Source organism: Pongo abelii, chromosome 5 (genome assembly GCF_028885655.2).
Source record: "Pongo abelii isolate AG06213 chromosome 5, NHGRI_mPonAbe1-v2.0_pri, whole genome shotgun sequence".
In the NCBI taxonomy this organism is placed as follows: Eukaryota; Metazoa; Chordata; class Mammalia; order Primates; family Hominidae; genus Pongo; species Pongo abelii.
The window spans coordinates 153,711,190-153,737,575 of NC_071990.2; the positions used below are offsets into that span (position 1 = coordinate 153,711,190).

Here is a 26,386-nt window from a genome sequence, read left to right on the forward strand (position 1 = left end):
GCTTACTTGCTAGACATGGCCAGGAGGACCTGGAAAGTCCTCATTTTTCCCATCTGTTCTTACCATTCTGAAATGTATCATGCTCTTCAGTGCTCCACAGATCTAGATGATATCAAATTATTAAATGGAAAAAGCAAGACCCATCTCCTTGGGTTATTGTGGATAAGGGGGAAATTGTGTGTGAAGCGTCTATTGCAGTTCACGGACCATAGTAGGCCCTTAGTCAACAACAGCTATCATCGTCACTGATGAGAATCTCTGGCTTAAACGGAGTAGGTTCATGTCTTTTTTCAGTGTAATGAAGTGTTTTAGTTTAAAGACCTTTAGCAAGGCTTACAATAAAAAAAATGTGGGGACTCCAGGGTAACACCAACAATAGAGACCACCATGGCTGTTATCCCGAGACTGTTAATTATGCCACATAATTAGATTTAGAGAAAATTTAGAGCAACATTTATCTTGTGGATAATAATTGATTGTGATTGGGACTTACCGTTGAGAGACCTTGATGAAAACTCTATGGTGAATTGCTGTGGAGTCACATGGGGTCATGCACCATTCATCAGTGGGCCCTGGTTTTAGCCTCATAACCCCTGAGAATCCACTTCTATCAGAAAACCACCCTTTCAGTGAATGTTCCTCAAGGCTCAGAAAAATTCATATGTCAAAGCTTTATATGTAAAAATCTATACTCTCTAGTAAATGTTTGGTTTGGCCTTCACATTCAATTTAATAATTATTTCTACCTCTTTTCCAAACCCCTCTTAACCACAGTTCTATATATTTAATTCTGAAGAGCCTCGTGCACCTCTCTCCCTGGTAACTTTATCTACTTCTCTCCCTGGAGAACCAGCCAGACCATGATTCCAGCCCTCTGTCCTCTCTTCAACCGTAGGTCCTCTTTTTCTCTCCTGACTCCACAAACCTTCTCCAGTTACCCAGATGCCTTCTGTGTGCTGCTGGCTTCGGCATCACTGTTCGCAGGGCCACTTTTTCCCCTGGAAATGTCTTATGCTCTTGAAATGCTATAGCCTTGCTCACCTGCTCATCCAAAACTGATCCTCAGACAACATTTCTCTTTCAATTGATGGAATAATAAAGAGGAATACGGGTCAAAATTCATAGACATTTAAATACCCAAGGTGAAAAGTTAAGGGAAAACAAGACAGGAGAAAGAATTATGGCAACATCTCTAAAATGTGTACTTTAGTGTTTAGCAAAAAAGGGACTATGGAATGTCAGACAGGAACGTATATGTTAAACATAAACATGAAGCAGTGCCAGCTGCTGTCTGCCATCTAGTCATGCTTTGTTAATGTGGCACATCTTGCCATGATGGTGCCCTCATGAAATGAAGGATGCTGAAGCTGATGCCATTCTGTTTGCTTTGATCAGACGCCACTCTCTGGTCAAGGAAGTATTTGTTTCATACTTAATTATAACAAGTTCTCATCACAAAGATTATTTGATTTCTCCAGATCTGGATTGTTTGCACTCACTTTATATTATTAGACAATTACTCGGATTGTTTATGTTTTTATGTTTAGAAATAAGACAATGATTCAGAAAGTTCCTGTATTTAGATGAAAGAACATTTTTTAAATATATTGACTGTAAACACTGAAAATCATTAATTCTCAACAGTTGAAGGTTTCTGACAGGAGCAGCCCTTGGAAATTGTAAATGGGCACATTGTCAGGTATGCCCATTGTTGTCACATTGGAGAAGATTGGATTCTATTCTCTCTGGAGTCCTTTGTAATGCCAAGCTTCCTCTCCAGGGAGCTTGCTTATTGCCATTATTTTGAGATAAATGGCACTTCATAGTATTAAGTGGTTCGTTGTCTCTTCTCTGGCTGACTGTATTCTGTAGGCAGCCACTCAACTTTGGAGCCTTTCTCTGCTACCAACTTTTGGTGTTGCCTTAAGCAAGCCTCATGGCTCCTGTTAGTTTCCTGATAACATGGTATAGCACAGACTTTGTCATCAGAGAGGACTGAATTCAGGAGAAGCAACTCTGCCACTTCCTTGGCAGAAAGGGGATGACTGATGTCCTTTGATGAGCTGCTTCCCTGAGCCTAATAAAAAAATAGAAATAGTGATACTTAACTCACAGAATTGTTGTGACAATTGAAAGAATGACCAGTTAGTAAAGCATCTTGCACCATGACTAGCACACAGTAGATGCACATGAGTGTTACTGAGCTTTAGTTATGCCCTCCAAATACAAAGCCTTAGTTTTGTCACTATGAAAGAAATTACTCTGTTCTTCTTAGCAGGTAATAAATAAATTCCTGCGTGGAAATTCTGTGGGAGAATTTCACCCCTGCCCTTTCGGGTTAAAAGATTGCATTCTCATGATGAAGATGTTCTGTGAATAGAATCATCTCAGGTCCCTAATGGTGTGAGTTTGCTCCTGCATCATGTTGCAGAGCTCTCTTGGAGCTTCTGAGAACTGGGGAAACCAACCAAATGCCTGTAGCCTGGGGAAAATGTAGGCAGTTTTAGCATGAATTTATGGGAGGTGAAAAAAGGCAGCAGGTGTTGAAAGACGGGAAATCCTTGCACTGTTCTGGATGTTAGGAGCCATTTTCCATTCACATTCAGAACCTCAGGAGGAGAAGCTGCCTATCATTTTGTGTCCTCAAGAGAACCAACAAAGGAGAATGCCATCTCCCAGAGACTCGATTTGATTACCATTTTATCCTACCTTCTCTAGGGTCCAGACATTATGTAAATTGGCATTAAATTTGAATAATGTATGGACCCAGTTTAAAAGGAAAAAATGCTTTGGGAGGCTGAGGCAGATGCATCGCCTGAAGTCAGGAGTTCCAGACCAGCCTGGCCAACATAGTGAAACCCCATTTCTACTAAAAATACAAAAAGTTAGCTGGGCATAGTGGCGGGCACCTGTAATCCCAGCTACTCAGGAGGCTAAGGCAGGAGAATCACTTGAACCTGGGAGGCAGAGGTTGCAGTGAGCCAAGATCGTGCCATTGCACTCCAGCCTGGGTGACGAGAGCAAAACTCCGTCTCAAAAAATTTTTAAAACAAAAGGAAAAAATGCTCCCCTGATTCCCCCAGTGCTGACAAAATGTTCTTAGTATGCCAATGTTGCTTAAATATGAATGACTGTAGCTTCTACTTAAATTGGCAACCGCACCAAATATAAACTGCAAATGTTTATAGCTCTTATGTAAGTATAAAAGCAAAACAAATTCATAAATTAAATACAAACTAAAAGGGAAACTGATAATAACAATGTTTAGTGTAATTAAGTTGCTGTTTGCAACATGCCTGGGGCAGACTCCTGGCCTCTTTGCATCTGACATGAGAGGCTACTGAGCATGCGGCCACAACTGGGCTCTTCCAGCACTTGCTTGAGCTCAGAACTGTGCCAAAACCTTTGCTCGCCCAGTATTCTGCAACGTCCGTCATTTGGATTTGGCAGGAACACATCATTTATGCATTTTGTTTGCTTCTGTATTTCGTTGAGATACTTAAAATATAACTGCTAGATTCTAAGGCATTCATAAGCATCTGTGAAAAATGTGTTACTTGGGAAACAGTTCAGGGTTCTATGGATTATCTAGATTGGTGTGTCTTAAGACTGACCACACAATTCATCTGGGGGTGTGGAGGAGGGGAGCTTTGAGAAAAATCTCTGTATGAGCACCCACACCCAGAGATTCCTATGTAATTATCCCAGAGTGGTGCCTTAATATCAACATTTGTTTAAAACCATCCCCCAAGACTAAAATTTGTGACCAGGATTTAGAACCATTGACTTAATTGATGCAGAACACTCTGATATTAATGTCTTCATGTCTTTTGGAATATCATTAAGACAAAAGCATAAAATTTTAAAATTCTTAAAGACAATTTAAAGACCTATGAGAATCCATCTTTAATTCTCAGGAGCGTGTGGAACCTAGTTTGAAAACTACTGGCATAGGCAATCGAATTTCCACTAAAATAAAATAGCTCTCTAGTATATTACAAAACTACCCATTCTGCAAACTGCAGGGGAGCTACTGATCATGCTTGGAACTGTGCCAGGCACTGCCTGCGTAAAAATGAGTAAGGTCCACTTCCTCCATGGACTAGGTTGGGTAGGAGGCAAAGATAATTAACCAATTATTTTAATATTATGAGTTCAGGGTTGTAATGACAGTAAGTATTGAGTGCTGCAGAGACCCAAAAAAGGAGTCCTTAGCTGAGGACTGATCCTTTGCTGAGTGACGAGGACATTATTGAACCGCCAGGCTTGATGGCATGTTGCATGGTAACAGACCAGTACACCAAACAGCAGGAGCTGCAGCAGAGAAAGAGTTTAATAATTGTGTGGCAGCCAAATAAGGAGACAGAAGGAAACCTCAAATCCACCTCTCGAAAAAGTCTGGGACTCGGCTTTTTAAGGGAATTCTGGCAAGAAGGAGGCTGAGGAGCTGGGGGTAACTGATTGGTTAGGACATAGGGGAGGAGATAATAAGGATATAGAAACTCCATTCTTGCACTGGGTCAGTTCCTTGGAGGGGGTCCTCACTCTGGCTGGCAGCAGTGAACTCATTGGAATGCAGGATCTGAAAAATATCTCAAAATGGCAAACTTCAGGGGTTTTTTTTTTAGCATCAAAGATGTTATCTGTAGAAGTTAGGACTTTGTGACAGGGGCTACATGACTTTGAAGTGGTAAGTGGCTGTCAGAAAGTGAGCTATTGCAGCAGTCCCCAACCTTTTTGGTACCAGGGACCAGCTTCATGGAAGAAAATTTTTCCATAGATGGGGTGGAGTGGGGTGGGGTAGGAGATAGCTTTGGGATGAAACTGATCCACCTCAGATCATCAGGCATTAGTTAGATTCTCATGAGGGGCACACAGCCCAGATCCCTCACATGGGCAGTTCACAATAGGGTTCACACTCCTATGAGGTTCTAATGCCACTGCTGATCTGACAGATGGCGGAGTTCAGGCAGTATTGCTCCCTTGTCCACCACTCACCTCTTGCTGTGCGGCTCAGTTCCTCACAGATCACGGACTGGTACTAGTCTGCAACCCAGGCAGTTGGGGACCTCTGGGCTATAGGGCAGGCTGGTTAATGCTTAGCTGTGTTTCTATTCAAAGCTTATGCTTTTGTTTAAAACCTAGTAATTTGGTTTTATTAATTTTATGAAGATGATTTCAAGGATGAGTAGGATTAGCTGGAGTCAGAAGGACACAAGGGAATTTCTGGCAACAACATTAAACTACCAGTGAATGTCTCATCAAGCCACTGGACCTCTAACTAATTCTAAGCAGTACTGTCAACCTTATAGGTTACGATGTATAAGACAGTGTTGTGATGTATAAGATAGTGCAAAAACCTAAGTTAATATCACCATTTCTGCGTACTCTCTATTTCAAAGGAAAAAATCTTCAGCAATCTAATATCCTACCAAAATTTTGAAGTCAAGGCCTCCCTACATTAATCAAAGAACTAGAGGTGCAATCAGGCCATATATTTGGAAAGGCAGTAGGTGCCCTCCCTCTGTCCTTGTTCCCAGCATACTTAACTATAGTCTGAAAGACTTTAAAACTTGAACTGAAGAAAACCTTAAGGCAGCAACAACAAAATTCCATTTATTTCCTGAGCCCAAAAGTAAAATAACTGTTTTTTAATGAATTTTTCTTTCCCTGCAAGATACTATGAATTGTTCAATGGGTATTCAAAGCATACGTAATAGAATATGTATGCTTTCCTGAAAAATTGGAATGGAACATCAAACTGTTCTGTAAAGTTTTGAGTCTAGACCAGAATCACAGCACTTAGCCAGAGTATGTACATCTGCATCTGCCACTCATGGCCCATTGCTCCCTCCAATTGCTTCTCTTGGGCTGAAGGATGGAAAAGCAAACTCCCTGCGTTGAGTTCCATCTTGCCCTGCATGGCCTCCCCCATGGGGTCATTGAGCTCTCCACCAGCTTCCACCTCTTCCAGCACTTCCCCTCAGGGGGCCCGTGGCTGCTTTTGCAGACTGAAATTGATTGAGGTTGATTTAGCTCCATTTCCTCTGAGTTTTTACATTAGATGTGCTTTTTAGGTTGCATTTTTCTTCTGGCATATAAGAAAGACAGCAATATTCCATGGAACAGAGTGATGTCTGTGGCTCTGTCAACTGTTGCTTGTTAGCTTGATCACCATTTATTGAGTGTTTACTACTTTCCAGGCATTGTGCTAAGTGGTAGAAATACAAAGTTGCCTTTACTTGCTTCATCTGTAAAATAGAGAGAGTAGTAGTTCCTACAGTGTGGTTTATGTGAGGCATAGCGACTGCTCCCTGAAACCTAGGGACAACTCCGTAGCAGTGACCCAGTGCTCATATCAATGGTGGTAACAATTAGGAAGGCAGCTCCTACCTCAAAGACCTCATGATCTGATGATAAAGACAGATATAACCGGAAAATTATTCTTTTTAAATATAAAATTGTGATATAAAAATAATTTTCACTAAATTGGATTTTTACGAAGTTTACAGAAACAAAATAATAAATTAAGGAAGTATAAAACCACCTGACGTTAGCCAACCATGTTGATGTTCTGATTATCTTACTGCAAAAGAGTGTAGGGTCAAGAACAAGGGACTTTGATTCCAAGATCAAATCCCTTTCTGCTATTTCTTAGCTGTCTGACTTTAGACAAGCTGCTTAAACCCTTTGTGCTTCTGTTTGCTTGCCCATGAGATGGAGATTATAATAGTGCCTACCTCATAGGGCTATTTTTAATACAAGTTAGCTCTTAGAACAATACCTACTTAAACTAACAATTTGTATTAGGTACTGTTTTATTCTCCATCCATACTGAGTATGCATGTATTCATATTTATATTTACATATTCTAATTAGGATTATATACATGTACTTTCTTTAAAAATAAGATTTTAAATAACTATATAATCAGTCATGATGATACAACATGATTTATTCAACAAATCTGATGCTGTTAAACACATAAGTGATTTCTCTTTCAGGATTATAAATAACGTTTGTTTTGCATTTTTTTCATACATGTTTTGCTCACTTTTCATTGTTACTTTGTATATGTTGCTAGAAATTGATTTGCTGGTGAAAAGGGTATACACATTTTTAAGGCTCTTGCTGCATATTGCCTGCTCTTGATACATATTGCCTACTGCCCCAGGAAACTATCAATTACACTTTTACCAAGAGTGTATGAAAGCATTCACATGAATGTAACCTTATCATGCAATGCCAGCCATGAGACAGAGGAGAGTTATGGAGGGTAGACAGCTTCCCCGCTGCTCAGCCACTGCCCTCTGCTCTAAAAGAGCCACAGCCAGGAATTTCTACATAGATCCGATTATAAACATCTCCTTTTGAAACAAATTATCTTGTCTCAGAGAATTTTCTTCATTTTAGCATCTATATAGGTGCTTGTTATGTTCATTTTAAGTTTTGTGACCTGCACAGACACAATGCTGATGAACTGCTTATTCCAGGCAATCTGAGTTCTCAAAGCATTTGCATTTTATGTCTTATCCTCTGTTTTGGGCTCTTTGCCACTGATTTTTTTTTCAAGTGATATTTTAAGAAAGAGGAGAGTTGATTTGTTGTGAGTGTATCTCTCTTTAAAAACTTTTCTAGGGAAGGACAACCTCTTCCAAAGACTTTGTTTGCTTTGTGTGGTTGGCATGTCCTTCCCTGGTCAGTAATGAGCTTGAAGGAAGCTGCTGGACACGGGACTGAACATGGGGTTGTGCTATCACTCTAGCTGTGCCTTTCTCTAGTGATCAAGGAGATGTTGGTTCAGAAGGTGCCCTGTCTAATCCCACTAAGGCCCAAAGGACCAAGTGCTGTCTACTCTCCAGATTCTCTGCAACAGAAAGCAGATGCTTGGGCTTCATGGTCCAGGTTGGAACAGGTAGTTAGCTCTGAGGACAGCTATGCATGAATGTCAGGAGGGGACTGGCAGGGGAACATTTATTTATTCTTTAAAATTGGAATCAACAGTTATGGATGAAACCCAGAATGCAAAATTCACTTTCATCTTGACAGGCAACACATCTGTCCTTTCTCCTGGAATAGCAAGTATTAATCATTGAGTTAGACAATGTAACCTTCACATTCAGTGAAAGCCAAACACTCAGCACCTTCTCGAAAAATCTTAGTGCCATGCTTTTTTAGCATATTGCAAGTCCTCTGAGGACGATGTGTTGTTCAGCTTTGAAGCTGATCTTTTGTACTTGCTTATGTAGCTCAGGCTAGTGATAACATGCCAGAGGCATTTCCAACTAAGAACATTATTCACAGAAGCTTTAATTACAAATTTGTTAGCCCCACTTCCTGCTAAAACAGCCAGCCTTGAAGAGTTTCAGAAATGTGAGCAGCCTTAAGGATGATAGAAATATTATGAAAATAGTAATAAGTAATGTCCATACAGCAAACTCCTTTTTCTTTGGAGTATCCGTTCGTCAGCCAGATTTCCCTCTCAACAGTCCAGGTGTTGACAAAGATCATGAAATAATAGGAATGAAAGGGACTTTGATTTTGTATTTTTAATAGCATTTTCCTCCACCAAATTACGAAAGTAATGCATGACCAAGGCAGAGAACTTGGAAAATACAGAAAAGCCACCAAGCAAAATAATCTCCCAAGAAATCATAATTTCACCACACAAAAGTAACCATTGTCAACATTTTGGTGAAAATCCTTAATTAAAGAGACTCTTAGAAGATGCCAGTTCACTGCCACTTCTTCCTTTCTCCACACCATTCTGCACCCTGTTTTGAAATGCAGAATTGTTTCTAAATCATTCCAGGAAAATTATTAGTTTTCTCAAATATCTCTGGAGGCGAGTCTATTGGCAGTCATTTCCAGTTTCTCACAAACCTTGAAGTTAGGAAATTATTTGTGTAGCTTTTGAGCACTGGGCCAGAAGTGAGGGATGTTTGGGTTCTAGTTCCAGCTCTACCACTTATTTACCAACTGGCCGACCTCAGGCAAGTCCAGGCTAGCGGCCCTGCCTCAAACCCCTCCAGATGCAGCATCTGCAACCCCACTTCCTTCACTTCCTTTCGCCTCAGTTTCCCAACAATTTCCTAGTAATTGTAGTGAATCAGTGTTTTTCATTTTTTACATTAAAATTTATTTATTTTATTTTATTTTTAAAGACTTTATTTCTTAGAACAGATTTAGATTTGCAGCAAAACTGAGTGGCAAGTACAGAAAGTTCCCATATATTCCCTGCCCCCGCACATACACAGTCTCCCTCCCTATCAGCATCCCCAACCAGAGAGGTACATTGGTTACAGCTGATGAACCTATATCGACACATCATTATCGCCTAAAGTGCATAGTTTGCATTGGTGTTGGGCATTTTAGGGCTTTTGACACATGTATGCGCCACTGTAATATCATACAGAATAATTTCATTGCCCTAAAAATCCTCTGTGCTCCTCCTATTCATTCCTCCCTCCACCCCATTCCTGGCAACTACTGATCTTTTTACTGTCTCCATAGTTTTGCCTTCTCCAGAATGTCATATACTTGGAATCATAAGGTTTGTAGCCTTTTCGGATTGGCTTCTTTCACTCAGTGATATGCATTTAAGGTTCCTCCATGTCTTTTTATGGCTTGATAACTCATTTCTTTTTATCACTGAATACTACTACTCCGTTGTCTGGATTATACACACTTTATTTATACATTCACCTACTGAAGGATGTGTTGGTTGCATCCAAGTTTTGGCAATTATGAATGAAGTTGCTATAAACACCCATGTGCAGGTAATTGTGTTGATATACATTTTTAATGCTTTTGGATAAACACTCAAGAGCACAATTGCTGGATTGTATAGTATGTTTAGTTTTGAAGGAAACTGCCAAACCATCTTCCCAAGTGGCTGTACCATTTTCCATTTCCACCAACAATGACTGAGAGTTCCTGTTGCTCCACATCCTCATCAGCATTTGGTGTTGTCAATGTTCTGGATTTCGGCCATTCTAACAGGTGTATTGTGGTATCTCATTTTGTTTTAATTTGCATTTCTCAGATAATATCACATGGAGCATCTTTTAATAAGCTTATTTGCCATCTGCATGTTTTCTGTGGTGAGGTATCTGTTAAAGTCTTTGGTCCATTTTTTTAATCAGGTTGTTTGTGTTCTTATCGTTGAGTTTTAAAAGCTCTTTGTATATTTTGGATAACAGTCATTTAGCAGGTATGTCTTTTGCAAATATTTTCTCCCAGTCTGTGGCTTGTCTTCTCATTCTCTGGAGATCAGTGGTTTTTACACTTTCTTCTGCTGAAGCCAAGTATTATGGAAGAAGCCATGGGGTCACCAGAGGATAGGTGCACAGGGTAGTGAGGGAAAGTTGGAGTGAATGGGCTCTGGTGCCCCCACCCTGCGACATTTCTCTTGCTTTAATCAGAGAAGTTTGACTTCATCCAGATTGCATATGAGGACTTTACATGAGGTTCATCTTTGTGTTTGTTTTAAAAGGGGTTTTTACTCTCAAAATGTTTTAAAGACCACTGAACTAGATGATCATCTTAAGGCCCTTTTAAGATTTACGATTCTGGAATTCTGTGGCTCTATTTTTGCAATGTAATATAACCTTCCTCTCATTAAGGAAAAATGAGATAAACCTGTTATGAGCACTCATGTGACACTTTTTCAATACAGTTTTCATCCATGTAGTGCTCACTTAGAATGATGGAAACAATACACCTAAAGAATATGCACCATTCACTTGCCCACTCATCTCTCAAAAAGAGGAACTTTCAACACTAGTTATCTTTTTAAAAATAATCAGAGAGAACTCTCAGCCATTTCAATTCTAGCCCAGGAAAAAGAGGGAAAATACATTTGAAGGTTTCTGGCTCATGTGATACATTTGCAAACCAGAACCAAGATGATATGACTCTCATTTATTAGTGACTATTGCAAAGCTTTGCAGGCTATTAAGCAGGCTGTTCAATTCAGGGTGATACGGACATGCGCATATTGGCCAATTATATATGCTCAGATTGTATGTCATTTTTTTTCTGCATTTTAGTCTAAGTGTCAGATAGGTGTTTCATGATGTTTTATAAACACTTCTGTTCACATTAACATTGTTCATTGATTTGGCAAGGAATGAAGGGGTGTGATTTTCATAATTTTATTTGTATATTACATATTCCACAGAGAATTTGAAATGCCTTACCAAATTTTATGCAGTGTAAAGGGGTAAACCAATATTTGACACAATCATTATAAATTGAGGATAATCTGAAGAAAATAATAAATCCAGGAGACAGATCGGCACACTGATATGGTTTGGCTCTGTGTCCCCACTCAAATTTCATCTTGAATTTTACTCCCGTAATTTCCATGTGTTGTGGGAGGGACCCAGTGAGAGATCATTTGAATCATGGGAGTGGTTTCCTCCATACTGTTCTCATTGTAGTGAATAAGTCTCAAGAGATCTGATGGTTTTATCCGGGGTTTCCACTTTTACATCTTCCTCATTTTTCCTCTTGCCACCACCATGTAAGAAGTGCCTTTCACCTCCCACCATGATTCTGAGCCCTCCCCAGCCATGTGGAACTGTAAGTCCAATGAAACCTCTTTTTCTTCCCAGTCTCGGGTATATCTTTATCAGCAGCACGAAAATGGACTAATACAGTAAATTGGTATGAGGAGTAGGGTGTTGCTGAAAAGATAGCCGAAAATGTGGAAGCAATCTTGGAACTGGATATCAGGGAGAGGTTGGAGCAGTTTGGAGGGCTCAAAAGAAGACAGGAAAATGTGGGAAAGTTTGAAACTTCCTAGAGACTTGTTAAATGACCTTGACAAGAATGCTGATAGTGATATGAACAAAAAGGTCCAGGCTGAGGTGGTCTCAGATGGGGATGAAGAAACTGTTGGGAAGTGGAGCAAAGGTGACTCTTGTTATGTCTTAGCAAGGAGACTGGTGGCATTTTGCCCCTGCTGTAGAGATTTGTGGAACTTTGAACTTGAGAGAAATGATTTGGGATATCTGGTAAAAGAAATTTATAAGCAGCAAAACATTCAAAAGGTGACTTGGGTGTTGTTAAAAGCATTCTGTTTTAAAAGAGAAACAGCACAAAAGTTCAGAAAATTTGCAGCCTGATGATACAGTAGAAAAGAAAAACCCATTTTTTTGAGGAGAAATTCAAGCTGGCTACAGAAATTTGCATAAGTAACAAGGAGCCAAATGTTAATCCCCAAGACAATGGGGAAAACATCTCCAGAGCATGTCATAGGTCTTCATGGCAGCCCCTCCCATCACAGACCCAGAAGCCTAGGAGGAAAATAAACAGTTTTGTGGGCCAGTCCCAGGGTCCCCATGCTGTGTGCAGCCTAGGAACTTGGTGCCCTGCATCTCAGCCGCTCCAGCTATTGCTAAAAGGGGCTAAGGTACAGCTCAGCCCATGGTTTCAGAGGGTGCAAGCCCAAAACCTTGGCAGCTTTCATGTGGTGTTGAGCCTGTGTGTACACGGAAGTCAAGAATTGAGGTTTGGGAACCTCCACTTATATTTCAGAAGATACATGGAAATGCCTGGATGCCCAGGCAAACATTTGCTGCAGGGGTGGGGCCCTCATGGAGAACCTCTGCTAGGGCGATGAGGAAGGGAAATGTGGGATTGGAACCCCCACACAGAGTCCCCACTGGGGTACTGCCTAGTGGAGCTGTGAGAGGAGGACCACTGTCCTCCAGACCTCAGAATGGTAGATCCACTGACAGCTTGCACCATGTGCCTGGAAAAGCCACAGACACTCAACGCCAGCCTGTGAAAGCAGTCACAGTTGGAGGTGGTGGTGGCTATACCAGTGTGTGTGTGTATATATATATATATATATACTTTTTATATATACTTTATATGTATATATAGTATATATATACACTATATATATAGTGTGTATATATATACTATATATACACACTATATATATAGTGTATATAACACTATATATATAGTGTATATATATAGTATATATATAGTGTATATATACTATATATACACTATATATATATAGTATATATATAGTGTATATATATACTATATATATATATACTTTTTATATATAAAGCTACAGGGGCAGAGCTGCCCAAGACTATGGGAACCTACATCTTGCATCAGCATGACCTGGATGTGAGACATTTAGTCAAAGGAGATATTTTGAAGCTTTAGAATTTGACTGCCCTGGTGGATTTTAGACTTGCGTGGGCCCTGTAACCCCTTTGTTTTGGCCAATTTCTCCCATTTGGAACTGCTGTATTTACCCAATGCCTAAACCCCTATTGTATCTAAGAAGTAACTAGCTTGATTTTGATTTTACAGGCTCATAGGCAAAAGGGACTTGCCTTGTCTCAGATGAGACTTTGGACTGTGGACTTTTGGTTAATTCTGAAGTGAGTTAAGACTTTGGGAGACTGTTGGGAAGGCATGATTGCTTTTGAAATGTGAGGACATGAGATTTGGAGGTGCCAGGGGTGGAATGTCATGGTTTGGCTCTGTGTCCCCACCCAAATCTCATCTTGAATTATACTCCCATAATTCCAAAGTGTTGTGAGAGGGACCTGGTGGGAAACAATTTGAATCATGAGGCCGGTTTCCCCATACTGTTCTTGTGGTAGTGAGTAAGTCTCACGAGATCTCATGGTTTTATCAGGGTTTCCGCTTTTGCATCTTCCTCATTTTCTCTTGCTGCTGCCATGTAAGAAGTGCCTTTCACGAGCATAAGGAAGAAGTATGCTTGCTGGACCAGCAGGCTGTCCTTCTTCTGACGATATGGACTGCAAATGCCTATGTTTACTTTGACCAAGACGGCCTTTCTTTTCACGGAAAGCCAGGGTTCACCCCTTGAATTTCATAAGACCTCTCTTTGCAGTGGGTTAGATACTCTTTTATATTTTTATACTCTGTCAGGAAAACATATTTTTTTCCATTTAAAAATCAATCTTTTCGTTGCTTCCAAGATGGCTGAATAGGAACAGCTCTGGTCTGTAGCTCCCAGCGAGATCGAAGCAGAAGGCAGGTGATTTCTGCATTTCCAACTGAGGCACCTGGTTCATCTCACTGGGACTGGTTGGACAGTGGGTGCAGCCCACGGAGGGTGAGCCAAAGCAGGGCGGGGTGTCGCCTCACCCACAAAGTGCAAGGGGTCAGGGGATTTCCCTTTCCTAGCCAAGGGAAGCCATGACAGACTGTACCTGGAGAAACGGTACACTCCTGACAAAATACTGCACTTTTCCCCCACAGTCTTGATAACTGGAAGACCAGGAGATACCCTCCCTTGCCTGGCTCAGTGGGTCCCACACCCGTGGAGCCTTGCTGACTGCTAGCACAGCAGTCTGAGATCAACCTGCAATGCTGCTGCTTGACGGGGGGGAGGGTCGTCTGCCATTGATGAAGCTTGAGTAGCTCACAGTGTAAACAAAGCAACTGGGAAGCTTGAACTGGGCAGAGCCCACCTCAGCTCATCAAGGCCTACTGCCTCTCTAGATTCCACCTCTGGGGGCAGCACATAGCAGAACAAAAGGCAGCAGACAGCTTCTGCAGACTTAAACATCCCTGTCTGACAGCTCTGAAGAGAGCAGTGGTTCTCTCAGCACAGTGTTCGAGCTCCAAGTAAACCAAGAGACCGCCACCTCAAGCAGATCCCTGACCCCCATGTAGCCTGACTGGGAGACACCTACCAGTAGGGGCCGACAGACACTTCAAACAGGCAGGTGCCCTCTGGGACGAAGCTTCCAGAGGAGGGATCAGGCAGCAATATTTGTTGTTCTGCAGCCTCCGCTGGTGATACCCAGGCAAACAGGGTCTGGGGTGGACCTCCAGCAAACTCCAACAGACCTGCAGCTGAGGGGCCTGACGGTTAGAAGGAAAACTAACAAACAGAAAGGAATAGCATCAACATCAACAAAAAGGACGTCCACACCAAATCCCCATCTGTAGGTCACCAACATCAAAGACCAAAGGTAGATAAAACCACAAAGATGGGGAGAAATCAGAGCAGAAAAGTGGAAAATTCCAAAAACCACAGTGCCTCTTCTCCTCCAAAGGATCGCAGCTCCTCACCAGCAAAGGAACAAAATTGGATGGAGAATGAGTTTGATGAGTTGACAGAAGTAGGCTTCAGAAGGTCAGTAATAACAAACTTCTCCAAGCTAAAGGAGCATGTTCTAACCCATCGCAAGGAGGCTAAAAACCTTGAAAAAAGGTTAGATGAATGGCTAACTAGAATCAACAGTGTAGAGAAGACCTTAAATGACCTGATGGAGCTGAAAACCACAGCATGAGAACTTCGTGATGTATGCACAAGCTTCAATAGCTGATTTGATCAAGTGGAAGAAAGGATATCAGTGATTGAAGATCAAATTAATGAAATACAGTGAGAAGACAAGACGAGAGAAAAAAAGAGTGAAAAGAAATGAACAAAGCCTCCAAGAAATATGGGAATGTGTGAAATATGGGACTATGTGAAAAAAACAAATATATGTTTGATTGGTGTACTGGAAAGTGACGGGGAGAATGGAATCAAGTTAGAAAACACTCTTCAGGATATTATCCAGGACAACTTCCCCAACCTAGCAAGGCAGGTCAACATTCAAATTCAGGAAATACAGAGAACACCACAAAGATACTCTTCAAGAAGAGCAACCCCAAGACACATAATTTTCAGATTAAACAAGTATGAAATGAAGGAAAAAATGTTAAGGGCAGCCAGAGAGAAAAGTCGGGTTACCCACAAAGGGAAGCCCATCAGACTAACGGGATCTCTCAGCAGAAACCCTACGAGCCAGAAGAGAGTGGGGGCCAATATTCAACATTCTAAAAAATTCTTAAAAAAAGAATTTTCAACCCAGAATCTCATATCCAGCCAAACTAAGCTTCATAAGTGAAGGAGAAATAAAATCCTTTACAGACAAGCAAATGCTGAGATTTTGTCACCACCAGGCTTGCCTTACAAGAGCTCCTGAAGGAAGCACTAAACATGGAAAGGAACAACCAGTACCAGCCACTGCAAAAATATTCCAAATTGTAAAGACCATCGACGCTATGAAGAAACTGCATCAATTAACGGGCAAAATAACCACCTAACATCATAATGACAGGATCAAATTCAAACATAACAATATTAACCTTAAATGTAAATGGGCTAAATGCTCCAATTAAAAGACTCAGACTGGCAAATTGGATAAAGAGTCAAGACTGTGCTGTATTCGGGAGACCCATCTCACGTGCAAAGACGCACATAGGCTCAAAATAAAGGGATGAAGGAAGATCTACCGAGCAAATGGAAAGAAAAAAAAAAAAAGCAGGGGTTGCAATCCCAGTCTCCGATAAAACAGAATTTAAACCAACAAAGATCAAAAGAGACAAAGATGGCCACAACAAGAAGAGCTAACTACCCTAAATATATACCTACCCAGTACAGGAGCACCCAGATTCATAAAGCAAGTCCTTAGAGACCTACGAAGAGACTTAGACTCCCACACAATAATAATGGGAGACTGGGAGACACCCCACTGTCAATATTAAACAGATCAACGAGACAGAAGGTTAACAAGGATATCCAGGACTTGAACTCACCTCTAGACCAAGCGGACCCAATAGACATCTACAGAACTCTCCACCCCTAATCAACAGAATATACATTCTTCTCAGCACCACATTGCACTTATTTTAAAATAGACCACACAATTGGAAGTAAAACACTCCTCAGCAAATGTAAAAGAACAGAAGTCGCAACAAACTGTCTCTCAGACCACAGTGCAATCAAATTAGAACTCAGGATTAAGAAACTCACTCAAATCCACAGAACTACATGGAAACTGAACAACCTGCTCCTGAATGACTACTGGGTAAATAACAAAATGAAGGCAGAAATAAAGATGTTCTTTGAAACCAATGAGAACAAAGACACAATGTACCAGAATTTCTGGGACACATTTAAAGCAGTGTGTAGAGGGAAATTTATAGCACTCAATGCCCACAAGAGAAAGCAGGAAAGATCTAAAATCGACACCCTAACATCACAATTTAAAGAACTAGAGAAGCAAGAGCAAATCAATTCAAAAACAAGCAGAAGGCAAGAAATAACTGAGATCAGAGCAGAATTGAAGGAGACAGAGACACAAAAAATCCTTCAAAAAATCAATGAATCCAGGAGCTGGTTTTTTTGAAAAGATCAACAAAATTGATAGACCACTATCAAGACTAATAAAGAAGCAAAGAGAGAAGAATCAAATAGACGCAATAAAAAATGATAAGGGGATATCACCACCAATCCCACAGAAATACAAACTACCTTCAGAGAATACTATAAACTCCTCTATGCAAATAAACTAGAAAATCTAGACGAAGTAGATAAATTCCTGGACACATACACCCTCCCAAGACTCAACCAGGAAGAAGTTGAATCTCTGAAGAGACCAATAACAGGTTTTGAAATTGAGGCAATAATTAATAGCCTACCAACCAAAAATGTCCAGGACCAGATGGATTCACAGTCGAATTCTACCGGAGGTACAAAGAGGAGCTGGTACCATTCCTTCTGAAACTATTTCAATCAATAGAAAAAGAGGGACTCCTCTCTAACTCATTTTATGAGGCCAGCATCATCCTGATACCAAAACCTGGCAGAGACACAACAAAAAAAGAGAATTTTAGGCTAATATACCTGATGAACATCGGTGTGAAAATCCTCAATAAAATACTGGCAAACCAAATCCAGCAGCACATCAAAAAGCTTATCCACCAAAACCAAGTCAGCTTCATCCCTGGGTTCAACATATGCAAATAAATAAATGTAATCCATCACATAAACAGAACCAATGACAAAAACCACATGATTATCTCAATAGATGCAGAAAAGGCCTTTGACAAAATTCAACAGCCTTTCATGCTAAAAACTCTAAATAAATTAGGTATTGATGGAACGTACTTCAAAATAATAAGAGCTATTTATGACAAACCCACAGCCAATATCCTACTGAATGGGCAAAACCTGGAAGCATTCCTTTTGAAAACCAGCACAAGATAAGAACACCCTCTTTCACCACTCCTATTCAACATAGTGTTGGAAGTTCTGCCTAGGGCAATCAGGCAAGAGAAAGAAATAAAGGGTATTCAATTAGGAAAAGAGGAAGTCAAATTGTCTCTGTCTGCAGATGACACAATTGTATATTGAGAAAACCCCATCATCTCAGCCCAAAATCTCCTTAAGCTGATAAGCAACTTCAGCAAAGTCTCGGGATACAAAATCAGTGTGCAAAAATCACAGGCATTCCTGTACACCAATAATAGACAAACAGAGAGCCAAATCATGAGTGAACTCCCCTTCACAATTACTACAAAGAGAATAAAATACCTAGGAATCCAACTTACAAGGGATGTGAAAGACCTCTTCAAGGAGAACTACAAACCACTGCTCAATGAAATAAAAGAGGACACAAACAAATGGAAGAACATTCCATGCTCATGGATAGGAAGAATCAATATCATGAAAATGGTCATACTGCCCAAGGTAATTTATAGATTCAATGCTATCCCCATCAAGCTACCATTGACTTTCTTCACAGACTTGGAAAAAACTACTTTAAAGCTCACATGGAACCAAAAAAGAGTTTGCATAGCCAAGACAATCCTAAGCAAAAAGAACAGAGCTGGAGGCATCACACTACCTGACTTCAAACCATACTACAAGGCTACAGTAACTAAAACAGCATGGTACTGGTACAAAACAGATATATAGACCAATGGAACAGAACGGCTTCAGAAATAACACCACACGTCTGCAGCCATCTGATCTTTGACAAACCTGACCAAAACAAGCAATGGGGAAAGGATTCCCTATTTGATAAATGGTGCTGGGAAAACTGGCTAGCCATATGCAGAAAGCTGAAACTGGATCCCTTCCTTACACTGTATACAAAAATTCGCTCAAGAAGGATTAAAGACTTAAATGTAAGACCTAACACGTAGAAGAAAACCTACACAATACCATTCAGGACATAGGCATGGGCAAAGACTTTATGACTAAAACACCAAAAGCAATGGCAACAAAAGCCAAAATAGACAAATTGGATCTAATTAAACTAAAGAGCTTCTGCACAGCAAAGGAAACTATCATCAGAGTGAACAGGCAACCTACAGAGTGGGGGAAAATTTTTGCAATCCACCCATCTGACAAAGTGCTAATATCTTAGAATCTACAAAGAACTTAAACAAATTTACAAGGAAAAAACAAACCCATCAAAAAAGTGGGCAAAGGATATGAACAGACACCTCTCAAGACATTTATGCAGCCAACAGACATATGAAAAAATGCTCATCATCACTGGTCATCAGAGAAATGCAAATCAAAACCACAATGAGATACCATCTCACGCCAGTTAGAATGGTGATCATTAAAAAGTCAGCAAACAACAGATGCTGGAGAGGATGTGGAGAAATAGGAATACCTTTACACTGTTGGTGGGAGTGTAAATTAATTCAACCATTGTGAAAGACAGTGTGGTGATTCCTCAAGGATCTAGAACTAGAAATACCATTTGACCCAGTGATCTCATTAGTGGGTATATACCCAAAGGATTATAAATCATGCTACTATAAAGACATATGCACACATATGTTTATTGCAGCATTATTCACAATACCAAAGACTTGGAACCAACCCAAATGTCCATCAATGACAGACTGGATAAAGGAAATGTGGCACATATACACCATGGAATACTATGCAGCCATAAAAAAGGACGAGTTCATGTCCTTTGCAAGGATGTGGATGAAGCTGGAAACCATCATTCTAAGCAAACTATCATGAGGACATAAAACCAAACACTGCATATTCTCACTCATAGGTGGGAGTTGAACAATGAAAACACAGGGACACAGTGCAAGGAACATCACACACCGGGGCCTGTCAGGGGTTGGGGGGCTGGGGGAGGGATAGCATTAGGAGAAATACCTAATGTAAATGATGAGTTGATGGGTACAGCAAACCAACATGGCACATGTATACCTATGTAACAAACCTGCACGTTGTGCACATGTACCCTAGAACTTAAAGTATAATAAAAAAAAAAAAAAAAGAAGTGCCATTCACCTCCCACCACGATTCTAAGGCCTCTCAGGCATGTGGAGCTATAAGGCCAATTAAACCTCTTTTTCTTCCCAGTCTCAGGTATGTCTTTATCAGCAGTGTGAAAATGAACTAATACACACACATAGAAGTGTATCTTTACAGTTCCCAGGATGAACTGCAAGTTTGGCTTTAAATTTCCTTTGCTTGGCCAAAACAAAAAGAACACATTTTATTATAAGGTTCACAGGCTTTTAATTGAAAAAAAAAATAGACCAGTTATTCAACATGAAAACTCTTTTTCAGACAAAGTTCTACAAAGTCTATTTCTCACAAGTAGGACTTTGGCAAGGATTGTGCAACTGACAATTCAAAGTCATTTATTCCGTGATGAGAAACCGGAGTACAGATCTTTACCAATTAGGGGATGATCCACGTGTTTTGATAATCACCTTGGTGGTGATCAGACTAAAGGTCTCCTATGAAAACCATTAACTTTACACCATAGCTGATAGGATGCACTGAAGCCCTTACCACTGACTGCGTGGATGAGAGCTAGGCCAGAGCATTGGCAGGCAGAGTTTATAACATGGGGCAGGAAGCATCGAAATTCTATTCCACCTCTTGGTGTATGAGGTCAGGAGTCAAATCTCCTATCTTCCTCTTCTGGATCACTTTCCTCCTGAAGTGTCTGGCATAGATGTCTAGGTATAGCTGGGCATGGTGGTGTGTGTCTATAGACCCAGCTACTTGAGAGGCTGAGGTGGGAGGATTGCTTGAGTGCAGGAGTTTGAGGCTGCAGTGAGTCATGATCACACCACTGCACTCCAGCCTGGGTGACAGAGCAAGACCCTATCTCTCTTTCAAAAAAAAAAGGAAAAAGAAAAAAGGTGTCCAAGTGTGTTCTGGTTACTGCTGCTGACTGCTAAATTTAACAGCTAGAAAAAAAAGTTTGGACTCTATGGATCATAAATTTGGATAAGACACAGAGGGAATGGCTTGTCTCATGTTCACAATGTCTGAAGTCTTAGATGGGGAGAGTCGTCAACCAGGGGTAATTTGAGAGTTATGGGCTGGAGCCACCTTGAGGCATCTTTATTCATAGGCTAGCAATTGATGTTGGCTGTTGGCTGGGACATCAGCTGGAGCTGTCAACTGGGAGACCTGTCTGATATCCAGCATAGGACACTAGACCTCTCACAAAGTGGCGAGGGCTCCAAAAGCAAGTGTCCCAGCTGACAAAAAAAAAAGTTTCGTAGCCTTCTATGACGTGCACTTAGAAGTGGTAATGTGTCACTTCCAGCCCATTGTGTTGATTACAAGTGAGTCATGAGTCCACTCAGTTTCAAGGGAGAGGGCCCAGATCCCATATCTCCATGGGAAGAGTGCCAAGAACACCTTGTAGAAAAGCTTGTGGATAGGAGATATCGGTGTGGTCATCCTTGGAAAACATAATCTTCCCCAGTGTGCAAGAGAGGCTTCCTGCTCTGCATTGTGGCTTAATTATTGTTGAAATACCAGGCAAGAAAAGGTAGGATCCAGGGAAACAAATGTATCCAGGATGTTTTGGTCTGCCTTTTCTAGGAAAAAAGGAAACCCTCAAAACCTCTGAGACTAGGTCACCCCAGTGGGACTAGAAGTTCCACATGGAACCTTCTGCAAACTCCTCTGCAATAGATGGACTGTGAATTTTCCAAATGTGTCTTTACATCATCTCCTTTCTGACCTTGGGAAGATAGTAACTGACTGTGGAGTAGGAAATCCAGAACCCTGACTGTTTTAAAATATATTACAGATACAACTAATGAAAAGAAGGCTCCTAAGGAAAATATAGATCCGTAATGGCTTTGTCCCAAAAGGTATTAGGCTATAATATTTTATTAAAAAGGCTATATTTATTACAAAATGTATTTAAATAAATACTTAATATTTATTTAAATAAATATTTATTTTATTATTAATAATTAATATTTAAATAAATATATTTCTTATAAAAATTAAAAACTGGGACTTTATATTTAAAGGTGAGACATTAAATTCTTTTAAAAAAGTGCACATTTAAGATTTTTTTCTCAAGTCAACTGAACCAGTTCATCAGTTTCACTATGAATGTGTTGATGCACCAAGTATTGACTTTCTAGAACATCTAGTAGATATCACTAAAAAATTATACCAAGTTGAAAAATGTCACTGAATCAGAGGCATATGGTTGGTGATGTAGTCATCTGTGCCAAGTGGGTATATAGCAATACCAAATGAATAGGACTGCCATGTTCCCTTGCTGGGTTCCAGCAAAAACACTCATCTTCACCGTCGTCTCTCTTTGAGAACTCTTAGGACTTTGATGAGTGTATGGTCTTATACACACTAGTCTAACAATACACATTTGCTCAAGGATTGGGTTATGAGCCAGGCTCTTCACCTTTCAGGTAAACAAATACACATCAGTAGAAGGATGGAAGTTTCCTATCTATGAACAAATATTTCCCAAAGCAATAATCTCTTTATTCAACTCACATAATGAGAAGTTAGTTCCTCTATGCCATAGAGCAATCTCTTTGAAGTCTTCAGTAATGTTGAGGGCTTTATCAAACTAAACATTCAAGTGTCTTAAGCTTTCTCCTTAGTTCTTTGAACAAATTGGTTGCTATGAAGTATGTTAGTATTCAGAATGAATGGATAGCATCATGGGGGGATGTCTAGGTGGTTCTAGAATTTAGATTGTGGTTTCCATAACAAAGTGTGGCAGTATTGGCATTAGGGAAGAGAAATGATTTCTAAGTAACTTTGCAAAGTTTACTAAAGCCTTAAGAATGTAGGAAATGGCCACAAAAGGAGGTATACAAAACATTCCTGTCTTTATTCCTCTTTATACAAACGTATTCACTTTCCCATCAGTAAGTCATAAAATAGTTCTCATCTTGCATTAGAGTAGGACACCTACTATAACAAATAGGCTACAAAATGTATAATGGCTCAAACACCTAGCAGTTTATTTCTTATTTACTTAACAATGCTGGGTCCATGAACAGGTTAATATCATAACCCTGTTTTATGTGGTCACTCAGGGACTCAGGCTGTTGAGGGCTCTGCCATCATGAATGGGTGGCTTCCAAAGTCATCCTAAGAGTTATCTCCATTCTAACCAGTTCAGCCAGAAAGGCAGAACAGGCATGGAGGAGCAAGGATATCCATGGATAGGTCATCCTCTTAAAGTCATTGTAGCATCGTGATAGGGCTCTTTTCACAAAACAAGGATACAGTCCATGTTTTCAAGATTTTACATTTTAGTAGCCACAATACAAAGAAGCTAAGATAGTCTCATGATTCGTCATCCTGGCTGTTAATGGAGAGTTTTTTAAAAGCACTGATATCAGGGCTCCACCCTCAGCTTCCAATCATCAGGTTTGGATGGAACCTGACAGCTGCATCTTGTAAAACTCCACAGGAGATTCTGAGAGACAGCCAAGTTTGAGATTCACAAACCTTAAGAGAAAAAATCTCCTTGAATTGCCAGTAACAAACTACCAGTCTAATAAAACATACATATTCCTTTGACTACTTTTAAATGAAACAAATAGGTAATAATTTACCTGTACATATAATTAAAAATTTAATGTATTTTATAACCATCATATAAAGGAGAAATTATATTAAACTATACTAAAATAAAATGATATATATTTCAATGCAGATGCCCAAGCTTGACTAAAGTAGGAAACATAATAAAGTAATAAAATGCTTATATGTACTTATAATGAATGTTTGGATATGAGAAGATGATCAGAGGCTTTTTGTCCAAGAAGTACAGGCATATGAAAAAGTAGAGCAAGAGATGGACACCAGACTGAGAAAACTAAAAACTAACCAACCTATTTGTGTGTGATAAAAGGAGAGAAAAAAATAAATCGATTAGTAAAAATATGCTACTGTGTGGTCTGAATGTTTGTCCCTTCCAAAACTCATGTTGAAATTTAATCCCCAATGTGGCAGTATTGAGAAGTGGGACCTTTAAGAGGTTATTGGTTCAAGAAGGTTCTGCGCTCATGAGTGGTTGAAACCATTCACGGAATAACGGGTTAATGGATCAATGAATTATCCCAGGAGCGGGACTGGTAGCTTTATAAGAGAAGGAAGAGAGACCTGCACTAGCACACTCAGCCTCCTTGCCATGTGAGCCATCTCGGGACCCTGCAGAGTCCCCACCAGAAAGAAGGCCCTCACCCAATGTGTTCCCTTGACCTAGGATTTCTCAACCTCCGTAACTGTAGGAAATGAATTCCTTTTCTTTGTAAATTATCCAGTTTCAGGTATTCTGTTATAAACAACAAAAAATGGGCTAAAACACATGCCAGGAAAATTGAAAGACTGTGGAAGTGAAAGAAGAATAAAAAATGAAGTAATTTTGCAAATGAGTCTGGCTTTATTATAAGTGTACTGTCAAAGTGATTCCCTTTGTTATAAGATGAAAAAGAGCCAAAATGGATAGAAACATTTATCCTATCTTAATAGCCCACTACATTCAAGGCAAATATTCAGTCAGTCTCTAGAATTTAACAAGGCCTTGGAGATTATATCCTTTGGATGAGCAATGGAGAAGACAAAATGGATTGGAAAAAGAAACAAACAAAAAAACATGTAAGAGGCTATCAGGAAGCGTGTAGGAAAACTCTGGAGACAATGTCAATGTAAAACAGATACAAACCTCAAAATAATTTTAATATGTACATTGCACAAAAATGGATTTCTTATCATGTTACAAATGTATTTTAAAACATACAGGAGGCAACGACAATATTTCATTGATGTGTACTATTTTATAATTGTTGGCTCTAATTTTATTTAGTAGAGTCTTACCTCTCCTCTCTACATATTTATATCCAGTTGTATTGTTTTTGTAGTACCTGTTCAACTGCACTGAAATCATTTCAATTAAATGCATGGTTGAAAAGCTGACGTAATACATTCAATTGCCAAATTGCATAAAGTGAATAAGCTATTTAATAATTTGGAGAAAATATATTCCATTTAAACTTCCTTCTCTATAACCAGTTCATAGACTGGACCTTTTGGGCACGGCCATGTGAAAGCTTTTCAACACTTTTCACTACTTTTTTTTTTTTTTTTTTGAGATGGAGTCTCACTCTGTCACCCAGGCTAGAGTGCAGTGGTGCGATCTCGGCTCACTGCAACCTCCACCTCCCAGGTCCAAGTGATTCTCCTGCCTCAGCCTCCTGAGTAGCTGGGATTACAGGCACCTGACACCACGCCTGACTAAGTTTTGTATTTTTAGTAGAGACAGGATTTCACCATGCTGGCCAGGATGGTCTTGAACTCCTCACCTCAAGTGATCTGCCTGCCTCGGCCTCCCAAAGTGCTGGGTTACAGGCATGAGCCATTGCACCCAGCCACTATAGATTTTTATTTGTAGTAGATTTAGTTCAGTAGGGCATTTGAGAGGCATAGGAACTGGAACAAATCATTCATTGTTTGGGACTGTCTTGCACATTGTAGGACATCCAGTACAGTCCCTTCCACGAAGTGGCAGCAGCAGCCTCGGGCTGTCCAAACACCCTGTTAGGGACAGTGCCACTCCCGGAACCACAAAAGAATCACAATCATAGGAGAAGCATACAACAAACATGGTGTTCATTGGACGATCAGCTTCAGTGGCACTTTAGAGCAAGCACGCTATTTGGTTGTAGAATGAGTCCCTGGCAGGACACCCAAAAGGCTGATGTGTGACTCATCCCTAGGACCTCTGAGAGTGCTGAAAGCTCCTCCTTCTCTAAGCTGAGTGGCAGCTTTCTGGTCCAGACTACTTAAATTGTGACTTGAGGAATTTTCTTCAGTTTTTCCTTTGAGTCATTCTGTTTTTGATCAAGATGCGATAGAATGAAGGACTCTCTCAGGGTCTGCTGTCACATCCTTCCTTTGGGAACAGAAAGAAAATCTGGCCTGGCTTGAAGAGTTTGTCCTCAAGCATCTGGTATGCCATAGGCATCAGCATCTCTCACTTCTCCAGGGACATTTAGATGTGTCCCCCATCTCCATGGAGGCCCATGGCAAGGGGACCCCTAGTTGTACTAGAGCTTCCTTCTGGGCACAGCCACACCGCACAGGCACTGCAGTGTACAGCACACCTCCTCCAGCTTCCAGAAGACTCCGTTATCTAGAAAAGCACTGAGAAATGGAGAAGGAGGTTCCTCTGGGGTGGAGATGGAAAGAGGAAAAGGAAGGGAGAATGTCCTAGCAAAATGAGAGAAGGTGAGGGACAGCAGAATTGAGAGTGAG

At 40.3% G+C, this 26,386-nt stretch overlaps 1 protein-coding gene and 1 long non-coding RNA gene across 3 annotated transcripts in view; one reads left to right on the top strand and one right to left on the bottom strand.

Annotated features, from left to right (window-relative positions):
* Positions 1-26,386, top strand: part of ESR1 (estrogen receptor 1) — a 303,200-nt gene that overhangs the window by 264,361 nt on the left and 12,453 nt on the right. Inside the window, exon 7 of one of the 2 annotated variants that reach the window (XM_054558336.2) lies at positions 14,266-14,348. The exons of the other annotated variant lie outside the window; for it this stretch is intronic. Coding sequence (XP_054414311.2) covers positions 14,266-14,348 — 83 coding nt within the window. Of the gene's footprint in view, positions 1-14,265; positions 14,349-26,386 lie in introns of those variants that run through there. 2 annotated transcript variants of the gene reach the window in all.
* LOC129060107 (uncharacterized) lies at positions 1,562-22,774 on the bottom strand. Its single transcript, XR_008526533.2, has 2 exons — positions 22,610-22,774; positions 1,562-2,077 (listed from the first exon to the last, which is right to left on the bottom strand). It is a non-coding gene; the product is annotated as an uncharacterized LOC129060107 (long non-coding RNA).